The 18,493-nt window shown below is 36.7% G+C and overlaps 1 protein-coding gene across 5 annotated transcripts in view; it reads left to right on the top strand.

The window, feature by feature from the left end:
* LOC134212415 (unconventional myosin ID) overlaps positions 1–5,934 on the top strand; it is a 70,714-nt gene extending 64,780 nt beyond the window's left edge. For all 5 annotated transcript variants that reach the window (XM_062690248.1, XM_062690249.1, XM_062690247.1 and 2 more), the window contains exons 5-9: positions 2,320–2,545; positions 2,628–3,091; positions 3,150–4,544; positions 4,607–4,764; positions 4,917–5,934. In XM_062690248.1, coding sequence (XP_062546232.1) covers positions 2,320–2,545; positions 2,628–3,091; positions 3,150–4,544; positions 4,607–4,764; positions 4,917–5,091 — 2,418 coding nt within the window. In that variant the 3' untranslated portion in view covers positions 5,092–5,934. The remainder of the gene's footprint in view (positions 1–2,319; positions 2,546–2,627; positions 3,092–3,149; positions 4,545–4,606; positions 4,765–4,916) is intronic.
* Positions 5,935–18,493: the final 12,559 nt, after the last annotated feature.

Here is an 18,493-nt window from a genome sequence, read left to right as displayed (position 1 = left end):
TGCGGCGGCTCTCTCTCCTTCGTCGGCCAGAGAGTCTGCCCACGCTCGCTTGTCCCGTCGACATGAGCGTTTTACTTCCTTCTCAAGAGCCGCGTATCGTTGGCGGGCTAAGACTTTGGCTCCTCTGGTTTTCGATCGAATGAAAAACAAAGACAATTTGTAATCAAACTGACAACACTGTACCAATGATTTTTTCTCTGTTATTCTCTGTTATTGGGTAGGATTTTCCTGGAGCAGCTATGATAAATTGTTTTTTTTTTTTCATTAGCTGGACCCGTGATCTTCGCTGTTACGACATGAAAAGCGTTGCCCCCAAGGATCAGCGTCAGCTTCTTGGCACAAGTCCCTAAAGTAGATGGACTTGCTGATTTCCCGTTTGAAAATTGCTCAAGCTCCATAGAAAATTATCTTACGCTCCTCTCTGACCGTTCCAGAGCTTGCCCTCTAAAAACATCTCCTAAATAGGAGACAGGCAGCACGAAGGTTGACAAGAGAGTTTAGCCGTTGGCTGTTCATTGGATCCATTGGCTCCAGTTTCCTCGCCATCTGCTTCAAGATTTTGTTGCGCCGCTGTCTGCTTGAAGGGGTCGTTCAACAATGATGTCACAGGTTTTAGGGGGGAGGGGGTGTAAGATTTTGTGACACTGCATATACTAGGTATACAAAAAAGCGTGACAGAGGGGGAAGGGGGGTCTACAAATCTCAAAAAGTAGTGGACGTCATATTTGAATCGTCCCGAAGAGCTTGATAAAAAAAAGTCCTGGTCGTAGTCCTCCATCTTCCACAGGGAATCAATATTCGAGCAACGTCTAACAATATACCCTTTGCCGTCAACAGAGTTTGTTACTGATGAACGCACCTCGCAACAAGCCTTCATCAGAACTAATGCTAATTTTGTAGTTACAGTTGGATTCTTGAATATTTCCATAAAAGCAGAAACTATGATAGCATAAAACCGAAATTAGCTTTACAGATAGTGCAAACTAACGGTATGGAAAGATAGCAACAAAATTGTCTTCTTTTTTGTTACTGACAGAATTTTTCAGATCTTTGTCATTATTATCTCCGACAAAACCAAAGCTTTGTCGTTGGTTCTCTTTTGTTGCTTGTTTCGCATGTGCATCCAAGAAAAATTGATTACCTGATCTTCCATCATCACCCACTAGTCTTTATCTTTCGTCGTGCCGTCGGCAGTCGTGTTCGAGCACTACACCGGATCGTCTGGTGATCGCTATGAGTGTAGCTCTCAAAAACCCTTCAGATCAAGTTCGCACTGCAGGACGTACCGTCGATGATGGCCGTCTCTGCGCGAAATGTATGTTGACGGTTCTTTGCCCAGTCTGACTTCCAACTTTGCTAGCGGCCCCAGCAAACTGTAATCTCGTTGATCAGCCTGCGTCCCCATTCCACGGCTCAAGCGTGAAAGTCGCCTCCGATGACTGCCGGTTTTCAGCAGTTCAGCTTCTCCGTGAGTGCGTCCAGCATCCGATTATACAGCTCCAAAGTCCACCTTGGGAGTGCGTATCAGCTACACACTAAGCACCAGGTCATTTTCATCACGATTACAAAACCTTCTCTTGAGATGTCTATCACTTCTTGACCATCGCATGGATACCCGCAATACCCGATGAATCGGCCACGCAGTTTCCGTTATCTGATTGAGTTGTTAGAAGCGAACGAAAGGAAAGTTCGGCTCGGTTCGGAAAGAGAGATCAACATCAGTCGAGCGGTGCTGTACACTCTAACTTTCACTTACTCAGAGACTGAGTAAAATTGTATTGCCATCTCTTTTTTTCTACGATTTTTTCTTAGTTTCCGTCAAAAGCGGGACTACTCATAGCTATGAGTAGTTCCGCTTTTGGCGGAAACTGAGTAAAATATCCGTGAGAAGAAAAGAGAGAGCAATACAATTTTACTCAGACACTGAGTAAGTGAAAGTTAACGTGTATCCGGACAACCAAACACCCACCGATGCAAACGTATACGTGTGCTTGAGGGAGACAGAATTATGAGAAAATTTTGGTTCAGCTATGTAAAATTTGGCTTGATTCTGGTACATGCAGTCTGATGGTAATTGTCTTTTTGTTGGTTGTTAATTTAGACGAATGGTGGATAACCGTCACGACAAGAAGGTTGATTTCATTTGATTTCCTTCACTTTCACATGCTTGAGCTGAAGCAAGAACATCATGTTGCGATATTACTGATTCTTATACAATCACTGATTAGGTCCTATTTCTTCTTCATGTGATCCAACTCGCCCCAATTTTTTATTCAAAGCCATTTTTTAGTTTATAATTGCTATATATTTTTATTACAGTTGTTGCGCGGTGCATCAGACGCTGAGTTAAGTCAATTCAAACTGAATAGAGATCCTGTACAGTACCACTACACTAACCAGGGAAGTGTGGAAGTTTTGTCAGAAAAATCCGATTACCGGGTCACCACTGCTGGCCTCAAAGCGCTCGGTTTCAGCAGCAATGAACTAACAATGGTGTGGCGAATCGTAGCCGCTGTGCTACATCTGGGAAACATCCACTTCAAATGTAAGTTCGATTTTCAATTTTCATTCAACAAATCTGAAACAAGTAATATCAATCTTACTTCATTCACTGTACTCCTCAATAGCTCAAGATGAGCAGATCCAGATAGCCAACCGCAACACCTTGTCCACTGCCGCAAAGCTTTTGCATGTGACTGACGAAGAGATGCAGCGATCGCTGACGGAACGAGTGATAGCAGCGCGTGGAGAGATCATGACCAAAACGCACGACATCGAACAGGCCGAATTTGGGCGCGATGCGCTCGCCAAAGCTGTGTACGATCGACTGTTCACGTGGATCATCCAACGGATTAACAAAGCTATTGTCGTACCCGGCGGAAATACCCAGAAACGGTACAACCGTGTTATAGGGGTGCTGGACATCTACGGATTTGAAATTTTTGATCAGAACAGTTTTGAGCAGTTCTGCATCAATTATTGCAACGAAAAGTTGCAACAGCTGTTTATTGAGTTGGTACTGAAGCAAGAACAGGAAGAATATCGACGAGAAGGCATCAAGTGGACCAACGTGGACTATTTCAATAATCAAGTATGACATGATGTTAGCTAAAAATAATCCCCCCATAAATATTGTTTTTATATTTTAGATAATCTGCGAACTAGTCGAACAACCGCACAAGGGAGTGATATCCATCATGGACGAAGCTTGCCTAAATGTAGGTAAAATAACCGACGAAATGTTGCTGGACGCCATGGACAAGAAACTTTCCCATCATCCGCACTACAGTAGCAGACAGCTGAAACCGATGGATAAGGAGTTGAAGCACCGACAAGATTTCCGTATTACGCACTACGCTGGAGATGTTATCTATTGCGTTCACGGTTTTATCGAAAAGAACCGGGACACACTGTTCCAAGACTTCAAGAGGCTTCTCTACCATTCTAAAGACAATTTGATCACTTCTATGTGGCCGGAGGGAGCTCAGGATATATCAAAAACAACCAAGAGGCCACTGACGGCCGGAACGCTGTTTCAACGTTCAATGGCTGAATTGGTCGCGACACTGTTGAAAAAGGAACCATTCTACGTCCGCTGTATCAAACCCAATGACATCAAAAGTGCCTCCGTATTTGACGATGTCCGCGTTGAGCATCAGGTGCGCTATCTTGGTTTATTGGAGAACGTACGGGTCCGCAGAGCCGGTTTCGTCCATCGACAACTGTATGAAAAATTCCTGCTAAGGTACAAAATGATTTCTCAGTACACGTGGCCTAACTTCCGAAGTGGTTCGGACAGGGATGGAGTCAAGGTGTTGATCAACGAAAAGAACTTCAGTCACGACGTAGAATTCGGCAAAACGAAGATCTTCCTGCGCTCCCCTCAGACGCTTTTCTCGCTTGAGAAACAACGCAACGACATGATTCCGCACATTGTAACACTGTTGCAGAAACAGGTCCGAGGCTGGATCTGCCGACAGCAGTACAAGAAGATGAAGGCTGCGATCGTAATTATGCGTCATTACCGTAAATACAAACTGAAAAGCTACGTACAGGAGCTGGCCATGCGCTTCCGTAACGCTCGCCAAATGCGAGACTACGGCAAAAGCATTCAGTGGCCACAACCTCCCCTGGTGGGACGTGAAGCGGAGAAGCAACTTCGGATGCTATTCTCCCGCTGGAGAGCAGCAACGATTCTTCGAAAGTATCCGCGGGAAGAGTGGCCCCAGCTTCGGTTGCAGATTATCGCCGCGAGTGCGTTCCGCAAGCGGCGCAAGTTCTGGGGTCAAGACCGTCGCTGGTTGGGAAACTACCTGTCGATTACAGCGGAGAACTCCAACTATTCATCATACAATGCCAGTATTAATAATATTAAGAACACCGACAACTTCCGGGTGGTACTGTTTTCAGGTTTCGTAAAAAAGTTCAACAAGTGCAACAAATCGGCTGATCGGGCGGTCATTGTGACCGACGCAGCCATCTACAAGCTGGATGGGCCGAAGAACAAGTTCCGTAACATGAAGCGAACCATTGCCATCAAGGAGGTCGGGTTAAGCATGATCGCCATGTTAAGGATGTGGTACTCAAACTTTACTCTTGCTTGCAGATAACTTCGATTAGTGTAAGCCCCGGAAGGGATCAGTTAGTTGTTTTCCATTCGCATCATAACAACGACCTGGTTATAGCCCTACAAGGGGAACAACATCCACTTAAGGAAGACCGCATTGGAGAGATAGTGGCACATGTGTGCAAGCGGTATTATGAGTAAGTAAAAATCTATTGTTTCTCTTCTGCCTTTTACCATTTGAATCCAAATTTCCCAACAACACTCCCAACATTGTTCGTAATGCTTATATTGAAGCTTCAATACATATCTTTAAATTCGCATTTGATTTGCTCTCACTTTTTCCTTCAAGATTGTGCAATCAAGACCTGCCGGTGACCGTGTCTCCGACGTTCCAGCTCCGGTTAGGCAACAAAATGCGCACGTTAAGCGTGGAGGCCGTCGCGGGCGTCGAAACGCCTGCATTCGAACATTCCGGAGCTGTAATCGTTTTCAAGGTTCCTTCGTCGTACTGCAGTGCGATTTAATCCGAAAGGTATCTATCGTTGAGTTGAATACATGTGTACTTTGTAAGAACAAAATTAATTTGTTTTTTTATTCTGTTAAATAACGCAATCGTGCATGTACTAAATATAAGAACAGTATTTTTATGCATTGTAATACTGAATAAAATCATTGAGAGGTAAAACAAAAACAAAAAAGTAAGGATATGATCCCGCGTGATTGTTACGAGAACTATACCTTGTTCTTAGATTTAGCAATCAAACAATAAGTACTGAACTAACGATCGCTTGTACTTATAAACCGTTAATTTTCACTCGTATTGATCAATTTCAATTCCTTTAGTGCCATTGTACGATTACAGAACACATCGGCTTAACTTTGTTAGCATTCAAATGGCAATAGAAATGGATATTTCAAAATATTGTGATAATAAAAAAAATCGATATCATGTAAACTCTTGACCAGAAATATATTTTTCTTCTGAAAAATACGATTTAATTCACAGCAAAAAAAAAACACAGAAAACGATCGATTGTAAATATTTTAACTATTTATTTGCTGGACATGAAACGATTAGTCATTTTTTTAAAATAGAGATGCTAGGAAAGTGAGATCGCAATTACCGGTAGGCATTATTACGCATTATTGGTTGTTTGTCAACCTTTGACGCAACGCAGGTTAAAAAAGCATTTTTACTGTAAATTTTTTATACAAATAAAATAGATTTAAGCTGTGCCTTTCTGCTAAACCATAGTAATCAAAATTACTTTTACTTATACAACATTGTACTTCTGCCCGTATTTTTTTTTAATAATTGGTAAATATATTATCTAATATTAGATGTGAATTGGATATTGAAAAAATAATTGTCTTTTAATTCATGGCTTAAACATATGTAAACGTAACCAAAAAAAATAGATAGAAATTAACTCAAACGTCCCTTACAATCTGCAAATATGATAAAAATTGGTGTAATAACCTATTAAGTAATAGCGTACATCGGTACATTACTTGATAAAGATGTCACTTGTTGTCAAAATTTAAACATCTTATTTCATTTAATATTAATATGTATAAAGGTAATCATTATCAAGTGATGATGCTCGTAAGCTGAACGACTTTTCGAAGTTCAAAAACGGGTAGTGCTCAAAAGTGTGCTCGAAAAAAGTACCTATGCAAAATTTTAGCTCAATCGGACTTCGTAAGTGGACTTCGTGAAGCGGTCAAAGTTTGACTTTTTTGAAAATTTCCCAAGGTGGGGAGGGGGAGGTGTGGTACTGTGGTAAAGGAAAATTTCGGAATTAGGCTCGATGCCCACGTAGCGTCTTTTCAATTCTGCGTGCACACGGAGTTAAAAAGACGCAGGTGTATATCGGAAAAAAAAAAAAAAAGCGTTAACGCAGCGTCAGCGTCAACTGCGTTATTTTAACGCTGTGTGCACGCTGCGTTGAAAAGACGCTACGTGGGCATCGGGCCTTAACCTGAACCGATTTACTCGCAATAAATTGCATTCGACGCAGAATACTCTCCCATTGTTTCCTATTGAAAACTGGCCAGATCGGACTATGGGCTCAAGAGTAATGACCAAAATACTATTTTTATAATGCACGAGAAAGGCACCATCACCGCTAGGTGGATTAATCAGGGTTTTTCAATAAAATTGAATTTTTAGCACTTAGAAAATGTTTCAGACTGGAACATTTTTTCGAAATCGATAATTTTTTAGATGTCAAATGTCTTAGATATGCATGAAACGTCGAGATCTAGTGTTGATGATGATGATGATGATGATACTACCATCTATTGTAGCAAGGCACCTGCCGATAGCACTGGCCATATCTGACAAACGATTTGATCATGATTATACTATTGTATGTATTTCATCAAACTCCTGTATGAAGGGCCAAAATGGGTGGGGTGGTTCCATAAGCAAAGACACTTATGCGAATCCACGGGATGAATGGAGAATCTCCTTCCAGAAGAAAGTTCGTACACACAAAATTATAATCTAGCCCTCGTTTCCCAGATTGACCCAATAGATGGGGAGAAGAGCCCGCCCTTTATCCACGAGATGTTAACAATAGGAAGTTGGCGATTCCACTCTTCCTATCCAAATCGCTTCAATCGGATGCCCTGATGGGTTTTTTTTCTTTTTTTTTTTTTGTCAGTGGTCATATAATTTGGGAAATATTTATATATATATATATATATATATATATATATATATATATATATATATATATATATATATATATCATGTATAATGGAATTCTCTCACCAAGTTTTAATTCGTATATCCTGGATGAGGGAGGACCTTTCTTCAACATCAGCTAGTTTTAGATTTGTGCTGTCTTCAGAGATGGAAAACCAATAGTTCGGAATATTCTTGGATAAATTGCAAAACAGACAGATTTCTGAAAAGATGAAATAACAGGACAGATGGCAGTATCATAGGTAATTACGTGAGCGTCTTGATTAAAATGAATATGTATTCTTATTTTTTTTCACAATCATTTTTTTTTTCTGTTTACTTTTTTTTTATCTGTTAACTTTTTTTTTTCTGATACTATTTTTTTTATCATGATGATTGAAGTATTTATAAACGTGATGACAACTATATTTAAGGATTGTTATTTAATAAAAAAAAAGGACAATAGCTTTGTAATGCTATAATATATGTAAGAGGACGTGACGTGTATTGCTTTTGATATACATTCGTCTCTACACTTAATATGAAATGACAAATTATGCAAAGTGTTTGCTTATATGTTTTAATTAAACTTCTTTTGTAAAAAGGACACTGAGTTTCTAAACGTCAAATAACATAGGATCATACAAAAGCAAAGAGGACCAAAATTCTATAAGAATGCAAGAAAAATGTTTTAAAAGCAAGTCTACATCCTAAACCGCCATGAGAAATCATTTTGAATTCACTGAACATATGTGTAAATTAAAAAGAAATATTAAAAATTTCAAATTTCAAAATTTTCATTCTTTTTTTTTTTTTTTTCATGTAATGATTATTAAAGATTATAGTTTATATATTTATATTCACTGTAGGTTTCCTACATTTACCATTTATATATGCCATTTATTGTGTATATATTTATATTATATATAAAACTTTCGTAGCATATTTACTATTGTGTATATATTTATATTATATATAAAACTTTCGTAGCTTTACAATATCAACGACTAAGAAAACTCAATGCTGAAAGTCATACTCAGCAACATCATAAAAACATGGTGTAACCGTTCGCAAAATAGTTTGATGTGTTAAATGACTTTGGTGGCTTAATCGCCACTCTCGCATATGAGAGACTTTTAATCTATATATTTTACAATCCTCGAATGGTTGCTGACAGGATATTCTGAATATTTCAAACCATTTTTCAAATCAACAGAAAACAATAACTGCTTTCCTTTTCCCTGGTTGCCTATCGTATTCCCATCAACCCGATTCTCGCTTACCGTAGAGGAATAGAAGCCTTAAAAAAAAAAAAAAAGAAAAACGATCTACCAATGAAATGACTGAGAACGTACTAGAACATTGTGGTATGAACGGAATTGCTGAAAATGAAATCAATTGAGATCCAGACAATTTAATTCAACTTTTATTAATATAAACGAGTTCATTCGGATTGGACAATAAACTAAATGGGCATATCTGGTTTACGATGAACTTTCTATGATCATAATTACAAGGTTTCCATAAACCTCAAGTTACCGGTGGCTCACCAGTGTCGATCGCTGCTTCACAAGATGGCATCTTGAGCTCTTGTGCAAAATGGCCGAATTAAAGGTGCGGAGTGAGTGGCTTCCGACTTGTATTCCCCAAGAGCGTCTGGAAAACCCATTTCCACGATTTAGTAGCCCACTTTCCCTTCGACCCGGCTTCACGTTCCTTTCCGATTCACCTGGCGAGGACTAAAGGAAAGCTACTAATTCTCGGTTCGGATTCTGTCCAAAGTATGGGTTTTGGGCGACTGTCGGGTAAGTTTCGTTAAACTTATTAGATAACTTCACTCCCCTCCGTTTGTTTGCCTCTAAAGGCGGGCCTTAGCTGACACTTGAGCTGGATTGATCACTCTACAATCCGCAACGAATGAACGGGATCCCGCTTACTAATTTCCAGCCCGTACAAGAAAAGCGACTATGCGCTGTTAGTCCAACGCGAATGGCGATTAGTCAAATGCAAAACATAATAAAATCCATCTATTACAATTATCTTCTTTCTTTTTTTCGTCGGTATTCTTGAAAGATTGGATCTCCAACACTTCACTTCTAAAACCACAGTTCGAAATCTACTTTTAACATATGAATACATGAAGGTTCACACGTTTTACTTTTGGAAATACATTTTCTCGGGACTGATAAAACGCGATATTTCTACTCCTCTGTTGCAAGCGGAATCATTTATTTCGCTTTTATTTTTTTTCTGCTTCTGGAAACCTTGCAGGATAATTGCTTTATTGTTTATAGATCCAATTGGCGATTGCAGTTGTTCTCCTCCTAGATTTAAGAAAATGCTTGAAATAGGATCTATACTTTCAGGAGCGTCATTGCTGCACTGACTGGAAGCAAAGTTCTACTTTGTTCATCCAAGACACCAACCGTAATGAAACATGTTATCACCCAAGAGGTCAAGTAGTCACACGAGTTATATGTTGTTCTTGCAAGATAATTAATTCATAATAATTAAATATCAATTCAATTTTAAATAATAAATTGCCCAAATGAATAAAAACATCCAAATACTATTTACTTTTATAACAATAATAAAACATAATTACAGTATTTGTTTACAACCCAATTGATTTTTCTTAAAAGTCAAAACACGATTAAACCTTCCTAATTTATTTAGATTTATTTTAAAATATTCATCCAACATTATAATAGTCATAAATTTCTAAGAAGAGAAATAATCATCCAATCTTTACCAAACTCAATTACAAAATATGATGGTAAAAATCAAGATTAGAAGAATATAAACTTATCAAAATTATGTTATATAAGGTTATTGCTGCAAAATATAAAATATCGATAATAATTATTAGGATTAAACAGTAAGTTTATAACGTAGCAACCTACAACCAGGATCTCTGTTGTTTGAGAAGAATGATATGGCTTAAACGCCTAATATTTGATAAAGTGGGTCCAAGCCTTATTTGAATATCGATACCAGTAGATTACAGTGACTATAATAACAGTGTCGTCAAGTGTCAGAATTGGAACAGAATCGTCTGTCAGTTCCATACAAATGCGCGTTCCAAACGAGCAGGAGACCTGTCAAACGTGGCACATGACGTTACTCTTCTTATAGGACTCTACAGTAGATATCTGAAATTTGTATAGTGAACGCTTCAGTTGTTTTGTAGATGTGTAGTTGTGTTTAGATCTTAATTTAGCCTACCCATAATCATGTTTTTTTCTTCCAGTGCTTGTATTCACACCTTTGTTGGTTTATCTTCTGAAGAAGCTTCCCATCGAAATTTCGTTTTACGTTTCTTTATATATTACTTCTGGCTTATTCTTTATTTTATCCCTATCTTTTAGCCACATGTTTCCCATTCTACAATACTAATGTTATTATACCTATTTAATCAAATCATCTCAGCATTCCTACCCATGTTATGCTTGGTCTTCCTTTTTTCTTTTTTTAGTTTTAGTTTATAGGTTAACTTGATTGGATGATTATCCTCTCTTCTCAATATATGGCCGTAGTAGCTAATTCTACCAACCTCTAACTTTCCTCATTATTGTTTTCCTCTAATATCTTTCTTGAATTAAACTCTCAAAACCATCCGGCCTTGAACAATTATTGAATATGGCCTCAGAATTGATTTCTCATAATTAACTATTGATATTCTGCTTTTTTTAGTAAGCACCGCTACTTTTGTTCCATATGGATTATTGATTGCTGTTCGTTTTGTATATAAGCTACTTAATTCCTACGAGGGCTTAAATTGTTTGCAGAATTCTATCACTGTTCGGCTTTGTTTTATATGTACTTCTACATCTTGAACTATTAGTAGATTTTCTGTCTAATGTAATGATAAACAAATTCTAAACATTTAATTTTTTCATACATCGAATTGTATGCCATTTAGTATTATGTGGTTTTAGGGTAATCTTGCTTTATTATTTGCGTAACCTCAATAATACTTGGCATTTTGTATGATTTAGTGTCAGACCTACTTCTGCTAATTGATCTACAAGTACTTTTAATATTTTTCTAATTCTTCTTTGCTATTTGCAATTATAAGTAAATCATCCGCAACACGCTAGAATTAATGGTACTTTCTAAGCGTAAATTTATATCCAGTAATCTTAGTTTCTCTGAATTTTTGAAATAATTTTACGAATAACATTTTGTATAATATAGTTAAACAAAGAAAGGAGATAGTGGACATCCCTTGTTTTATATCTTTTTTCTCTTCTAATTTCACCCGATAATTGATTGTTCCATAAAACTTCAGGTCAACTTCATTCTTCATTAGATCACCCAGGAAACAAAAAAGTTGGTCTAATTCCAGTACGGGCAATTCCCCAGGATTGTGTCTTTGGGTGAGAAAATCAATCTCTGAAAATTTCAGCTCACCATCGCTTTGTTGCATTAAGCTGGCGCATTTGATTTGAAGTTTGTATGGGGATTTCAGCCAAAAATGTATAGGAAAAATACACCTCCATCACTCATTCGATTCGAAATTGGTCTCTGATTGCTCGATTGGACCTCAGAATTGCAAAACGGCAGTTGGTATGCTACAGAACAATTTCACAGAACATTATATGATGATTAAAATGAACTTTATATAGGTTTCGGCTGATGCGATTCGATCAAAAATCCAAAAATACACAAATCAGCTCCTAATAAATCAGCCGAAAACTATAAAAGTTCATTTAATCATCATGCAATGTTCTGTGAAATTGTTCTGTAACATACCAACTGCCGTTTTTGCAATTTGAGGTCAAATCGGAGCAATCAGAACCAATTTCCAGATCGAATGAGTGGACGGAGGGGTATTTCTCCTATACATTTGGGCTGAGATCCCCATAACAAACTTCAAATCAAATGCGCCAGCTTATGCAACAAGCGATTGAGCTTGAAATTTTCAGAGATTGATTTTCTCACCCAAAGACACAATCCTGGGGGGTGCCCCGTGGAATTAGACAACATTTTTTTCTCCCCATACTAATCTGGGCCAGTCTATTCTTCATGCATGCAATGACCCTATCGACTAATCTTGACGGTACACCTAGATTTAATAATATGTCTCTTAGATTCTGAATTTTGACTGTATCGAACGCTTTTTAATATCTGGAGCAATTATATACTAATTCTTTTTCCGCATTCCAATATTCTTCCATATAATTTCCTGAAGTTACAAATATATGATCATCAGTTGATCTGTTATTTGTAAATGCTGCTTGATATAAATCTGGCTCACCTGCATATATAGTTAACTGTTTTACTAACCATTTCCGCATAAATTTTATATATGTACTATGTTACATAAAGAAATTCTTCTAAAATCGTCTGCTTTAGAATTGCGTTTGGTTTTTTGGTATGGGAATTTGAGTCGATTTGAGCCATTCACTTGGCAATTCGTTATCCATATATACTTTTGTATATATTTTAATAAGTGATTCTAAAGTGTCCCTATCTGCATTTTTTATGTATTCCATATATATGTGATCAGGGACCAGCCGCTTTTCCTTGACCTGAGTTTTTATTATATTTATAATTTCTTCTGATGAAGGCGGCTCCTGTAACGGAGTATAATCCTTGTTAAGGACAAAATTGTATTTCGGACCTTTCACTTTCTTTTCTCTAAAATCTGTTCCCAAGTTGTTGTACTAATATTAGCCCTAATTTTCCGTTTATTTTTAAAAACCCTCTCAAAAAATGTGTGTTTTCCTAATGCGTTGCCCTACGTCAAAATCACTTTAGGTTTGTGAAAAATCTCTTTATTTCCTTTTCTTTATGTTCTTTTTATGATATTAAATTTTGTCTTCTATTACCCAATTCTATATTTGTATATTTGATTGTCTGAAACTGACTAGATATTTTTATTGCTTTTTTAAGCGATCAAATGCTTTCCTTCTTTTCGGGGTACTAGGAGTCTTTGATGTTCTAACTGATTTATTCGCAGCCCTTCGTATTTTTTACAGTTAAATCTTGAGTAGCATTCTTCAATTGAACTGTCTTTCGTTATTTCCGGGATTAGGAATAGATTTTAATACTTCTTGATATTTCTCCTGTATCTTCTTGTCTTTTTTTAGTAAATCAATGTTAATTTTTGTTTGTTCTTTTCAGCTGAATTTTTGTGGAACTGTTTTCTGCATTACTATTACGTCAGTTTCTACTAGTAACAAACGCGCCGATCACTTTTGTAAGCACCTTTAAAATCGTCGTTAATATCATTATTTTCAATCTATGCTAGTTCAAAGTTTCACTAATTATGAAAATATGTATGAAAAATAGTACTAAACTTCTGGAAATAATGTGATTATTGAAATCAAATAATTTTTGTTCACAGTTGATCTGACAGATCTTATGACCATTTTTGCTGGCGACGATTTGCTTTGCGACGATTTCAAATCGTCGCGGCCGATAAGGTGGGAAATTGATAATATTCCTACCAAGATTAGTTTATGATCAGAACTAATAGGAGTCCAATAACCTTTGACGAACCTAATTCTAAAAATTAGTTTTGTTGGAATTGGAAACATGATCAATTTGACTATATTTATTTCCACTTCTCCATGTTGTGGTCGTTCCAAAACCCTATTTTTGATGACACATTTTCAATCTAGTTGTATGGAAGAAAGAGTTTGAAAAGCTCCCCATTGTCGTTGTGCATATTTCCATGCGTCCCAACTTTCTCCCTATTATTTTCTTATCCTCACCTTTCTAAATCATTTGGTACTCAATTGAGCATTAAAGTCTCCAATAATTATTAAATGTCTACTATCCTTTATGTTTGATGCAATCTCATTAAGTTTCATAACAAAAAAGAACTCTGTTGTTTATTAGGTGCATGAACATTGATTATAATGAGAATATTATCAATGTCCCACCTTATCGGCCGCGACGATTTGAATTCGTCGCAAAGCAAATCGTCGCCGAAATCGTCGCCAGCAAAAATGGCCATAAGATCTGTCAGATCAACTGTGAACAAAATTGTTTGATTTCAATATTCACATTTATTTCCCGAAATTTAGTGTAACCATTTTTCATGCATATTTTCATAATTTGGCTTTGAACTACCACAGATTGAAAATAATGATATTGGCGACGATTTTAAAGGTGCTTAAAAAGTGATCGGCGCATTTTGTTACCAGCGAAACTGACAATATTTTTACATCAATGTGTTTTCTTGTAACTAATGCTAATCCTCTTGTTTTATTTACATGATTATCAGCCACCTTCCATACATAATTTTCTGGTAATAATAACTTGTCTCCCTATAGTATTAACTTCCTGTAGTGCACAGCTATATCAATATTGTAAGGTCATTAAAGTCTCTCGTCTAATCTCATCTCTTTTCCTACTGTTTCTACACCTCTAATATTCAACTTAGCTAGTTTCAGTGTAGCTTTCTACTACTTGAGGCTAAAGAATTGTCCTTTTTTGTAAGTGGGAAGTCAATTGAGTTTTCTGTTTTATTGTTCAACATTCCTTCTGCTATAATGCTGCATGATGTTGTTTTATTATCAGCACTTTCTTTTGTTTTTATCTGTGTAATGACTTGTTTTCTTTCCTGTGTTGTTGATTTTATTGTTTTCTATAATTCTTCAATCTGCATTTCTGTATTATTGATTGCGTTAGAATTGTTTTCTATATTATCTCGATAAGTTATTATACTATCAAGTAGTGATTTTGATCAACTTCTCCTTGTATGAAAGATATTAAGCTATCTCCGTTATTAGCGTAAGCTTCTCCTATTATGTTGATTTGCCCATCTTTTCCAGTTATTTTTATAGTTAATTCCAATATCAAAGTTGCTGCTAATAATGCCTCATGTCCCAACCATCTGCCATTTTCTCTCATCCTTTCCAATCCGATTTCGAAGTCTCCTCATCTGGATCTTTTATAATCAAAACATAAAATCCTCAAATTGTACTCTTTTCTGATAAATATAATCAGCGATAAATTTTCTCAATTTTTAACGTTATGGTCTGACATAAGATATGTGATATTGTTCACTCAGTTGATCTAGTATTGATCTTATCATACAATTACCATCTCCTTCTATTGTTTTTATTTTAAGAATGCCTTCTAGTTGTGGATGAACAAATGTGTACAAATTCTCCTTGTTTTGATGTACATATGTCTGTAGCAAAACGGTCTATTATGTTTATCCAGTTGTATCTAACTATTTCTTTGCTTTCAATGACCACGTCGAAATGTATCTTTCCCTGCTCCTCAGACAAAAATAGTTTACATTCTTTTCTTTTGATTATTTTTCGGTTACACCTAGCACTATCTCCTCGCCATGTTTTCGATAGATTATAAATTCTTTATTTAGTTTCAATGCCAATTCACCGAGTTTTTGAGTAATCAAATTCAACTGATTGATATCTTGTCCCTGAATTCTTAAACCATTAAAAAAATCCTCAACAATTTTTTTGTTTCTTGGATTAGAGTCTTGATTGTCCTGATTAACTCGTTCTAGAATAGCATTTTCCAATTCTTTATCGTCCTCATTTATTAAAAGCACTTTAAGAGTTTCATCTCCTGACTCAGAATCAATAAAAAGATATTTTGAATTAAATGCCTGTGTGTCGATGATTTCATATGGGGTTTGATCTTGTATATGATCTGATGAGTGTATTTTATTTTTGTATCTGTAATTCATCGAATGTGTTGATCTTTTGATATCCTTTTATTTCTAATATGTTTTCAATATATCCGTCGGATGTGATAAAGAAATCCAAATGACTAATTTCTTCATTTTAAAACGTTCACCATAAGAATATTTCCTCATTTTATCTTTGAAAACGTACACTGGACATTCAAGAATCTCCGCAATTATCCAAAGTATTTCAGTACCAAAACTCGTTCACCATCAGAAATCAAAGAAACGTATTGTTCAAAAAGTTGCATTCCTTGTTGAAAATTTTCTACCATTTTAACTTCATAATTTTGTATAACATTGTCTCGATTAATTAAAATGTAATCAAATATAATTGAATTCAATTCCATGATATCTTCACTTAAAATATTGTCACATCCCACTCTAAATTTTGCCTGCTCCATGATCGTGTCAACTAAATTAAGTCTGTCGTTGAATTTTTGAACACTGAGTATCCGTTTTTCTGGCCAAAAAAAGGACTCTTCTGTGGTCCACTTTTTATTAACAATAATACCAATCATTTTATATAATTTTTACTCAATAGTTATGCGTGAGACTAAATGAAAATAATCTATCTTTAAATTGATATTTAATCGATTTATTTGATTTGTAATGAATAAGATATTAAATTAAAAAAAATATGTATTGGAGGAGGAACAAATTCAAATAAAGTTAAGCTATTTATATCTATGTTAAATGTAGGTATGTTGAAATAAGAAAATAAGGAGAGAAGTGAAAATTGAATAAAATTAAAACGAAAAACTTCTCTATATGCTTCCACAGCAACCGTGAATATGAATTCTCCAGCTCTTCGTCAGTATCGATTTGCAAATTACTATTCGTTAGCTTCCGTATCCTTTTCTTGATTAGGCCAAAAATGTTTGAGATGACAAAAAATTGACAAGCAAAATCACCATGAAACGTCGAGATCTGGTGTTATCCCGAAAAAGAGAATTCCTCCGGAAGTTCATCCAGGAATTCCTCAGGAACATTCCGCTGGAATTTCTCCGGAACTCCCTTCAAGAATTCTTCGAGAAGTTGCTCCATAAATTCCTCCGTAAATAGGTAAGTTCATGCAACAATTCCTTCAGAGCTTCCTCCGGAAGTTCCTCCAAGAATTCCTCCGGAAGTTCCTCCAGGAATTTCTTCGAAAGTTTTTCCAGAAATTCTTCCAAAAATATCTCCGAAAGTTCATCCAGGAACTCCTTCAGATGAACTTCCCCCGGAACTTCGTTCAAAAAGTCCTCCGGAAGTTCGTCCAGGAATTCCTCCAGGTATTCCGTAAGTTGCCCCCGGAATTCCTTCGGAAGTTCCTCCAAGAATTCCTCCGGAAGTTCATCCAGGAATTCTTCTGGAACTTCGTCCTGAAATTCCTGTGGTAGATCCTCCATGAATTCCTTAGGAAATTCCCCCAGGTATTTATCAAGAAGTTCCTTCAAGATTTACTCCGGAAGTTCCTCCAGGTATTCCTCTGAAAGTTCCTCGAGGAATTTCCCAGGAAGTTCCTCCGGGAATTTCTCCAGAAGTTTCTCCTGTAATTCGTTTGGAACTTCCTCCGGAAGTTCCTCCAAGGATTCGTCCGGAGTTGCCTCCAAAAATTCCTCTGGAAGCTCCCCCTCCTCCTCCACAAATTCCTTCAAAAAGTCTTCATAAATTCCACCGGAAGCTCCAATATGAATGCTTCGGGATGTTTGCTCAGAAAAGCCCCGAGAAGTTCTTTAACTTCTTAAATAAATAATTCAAAAATTCTCTCAAGAGCTCCTCTAAAAACTCCTCCAAGCACACTGACTGCATGAATTACTTCGCATACTCTACAGAAATTACCGCGAGGACACTTCAGATATGAAAATTAAATTGCGAAATCTAGATCTAGAAAATCTTACGCGCACTCTTCTGGGAATTCTTCCAAAAATTCCTCCAAGGATTCTCCCGGAAAGTCGTTAACATATAAATTATCCTGGAAATTAATTCTCCGGAAATTTGAAGTATTTCTTGAAGAAATTCGCAAAGGAATTCCTGGTTAGAAAATCGCGAGGATTTTTTAAATTAATTCTTGAATGAACTCCATGTGGATTTCCCGGTCTACTTACAGGAGAGAGAAATTCCTAAAAAGATTATATAGAAAATCTAGAAGTAGACGTTTTAGTTCATGTAGAATTTCATAAAAAAGATCGAGTTTCCAAATAATTTTTAAATGAAACTTGTAAGGCAGATCCTGGATGGGTTGGTATACTCCGACTTGAAGCGCTAGATAGCTACAGGTATCTGCCAGAGTTCGCAACTAGTTTACCCTGCTAACTCAATTTCTAATCCAATGCAGAATCCCCCTACTAATGCTTACCAACAGGCGTCCCCCCCCCCCCCCAAGAGACGAAATTTGTAGAAGAAAAAAAATTTTTAGAGGAAAAAAAATGTTCAAACCAAGCCCCCCCCCCAGACCAATTTTCTGGCGTAGCATGCAATATACATTTCTAATTTCTCGTTTCGCTTGTGGCCAATCAAACAATCTAAGTTTTAAAAAATACCTAGGTGTGACGTCACGGTATATACAGTCGATTTCGCG

This window comes from Armigeres subalbatus, chromosome 2 (assembly GCF_024139115.2).
Source record: "Armigeres subalbatus isolate Guangzhou_Male chromosome 2, GZ_Asu_2, whole genome shotgun sequence".
Taxonomy (NCBI): Eukaryota; Metazoa; Arthropoda; class Insecta; order Diptera; family Culicidae; genus Armigeres; species Armigeres subalbatus.
This window is presented reverse-complemented; position numbering and strand designations above follow the sequence as displayed.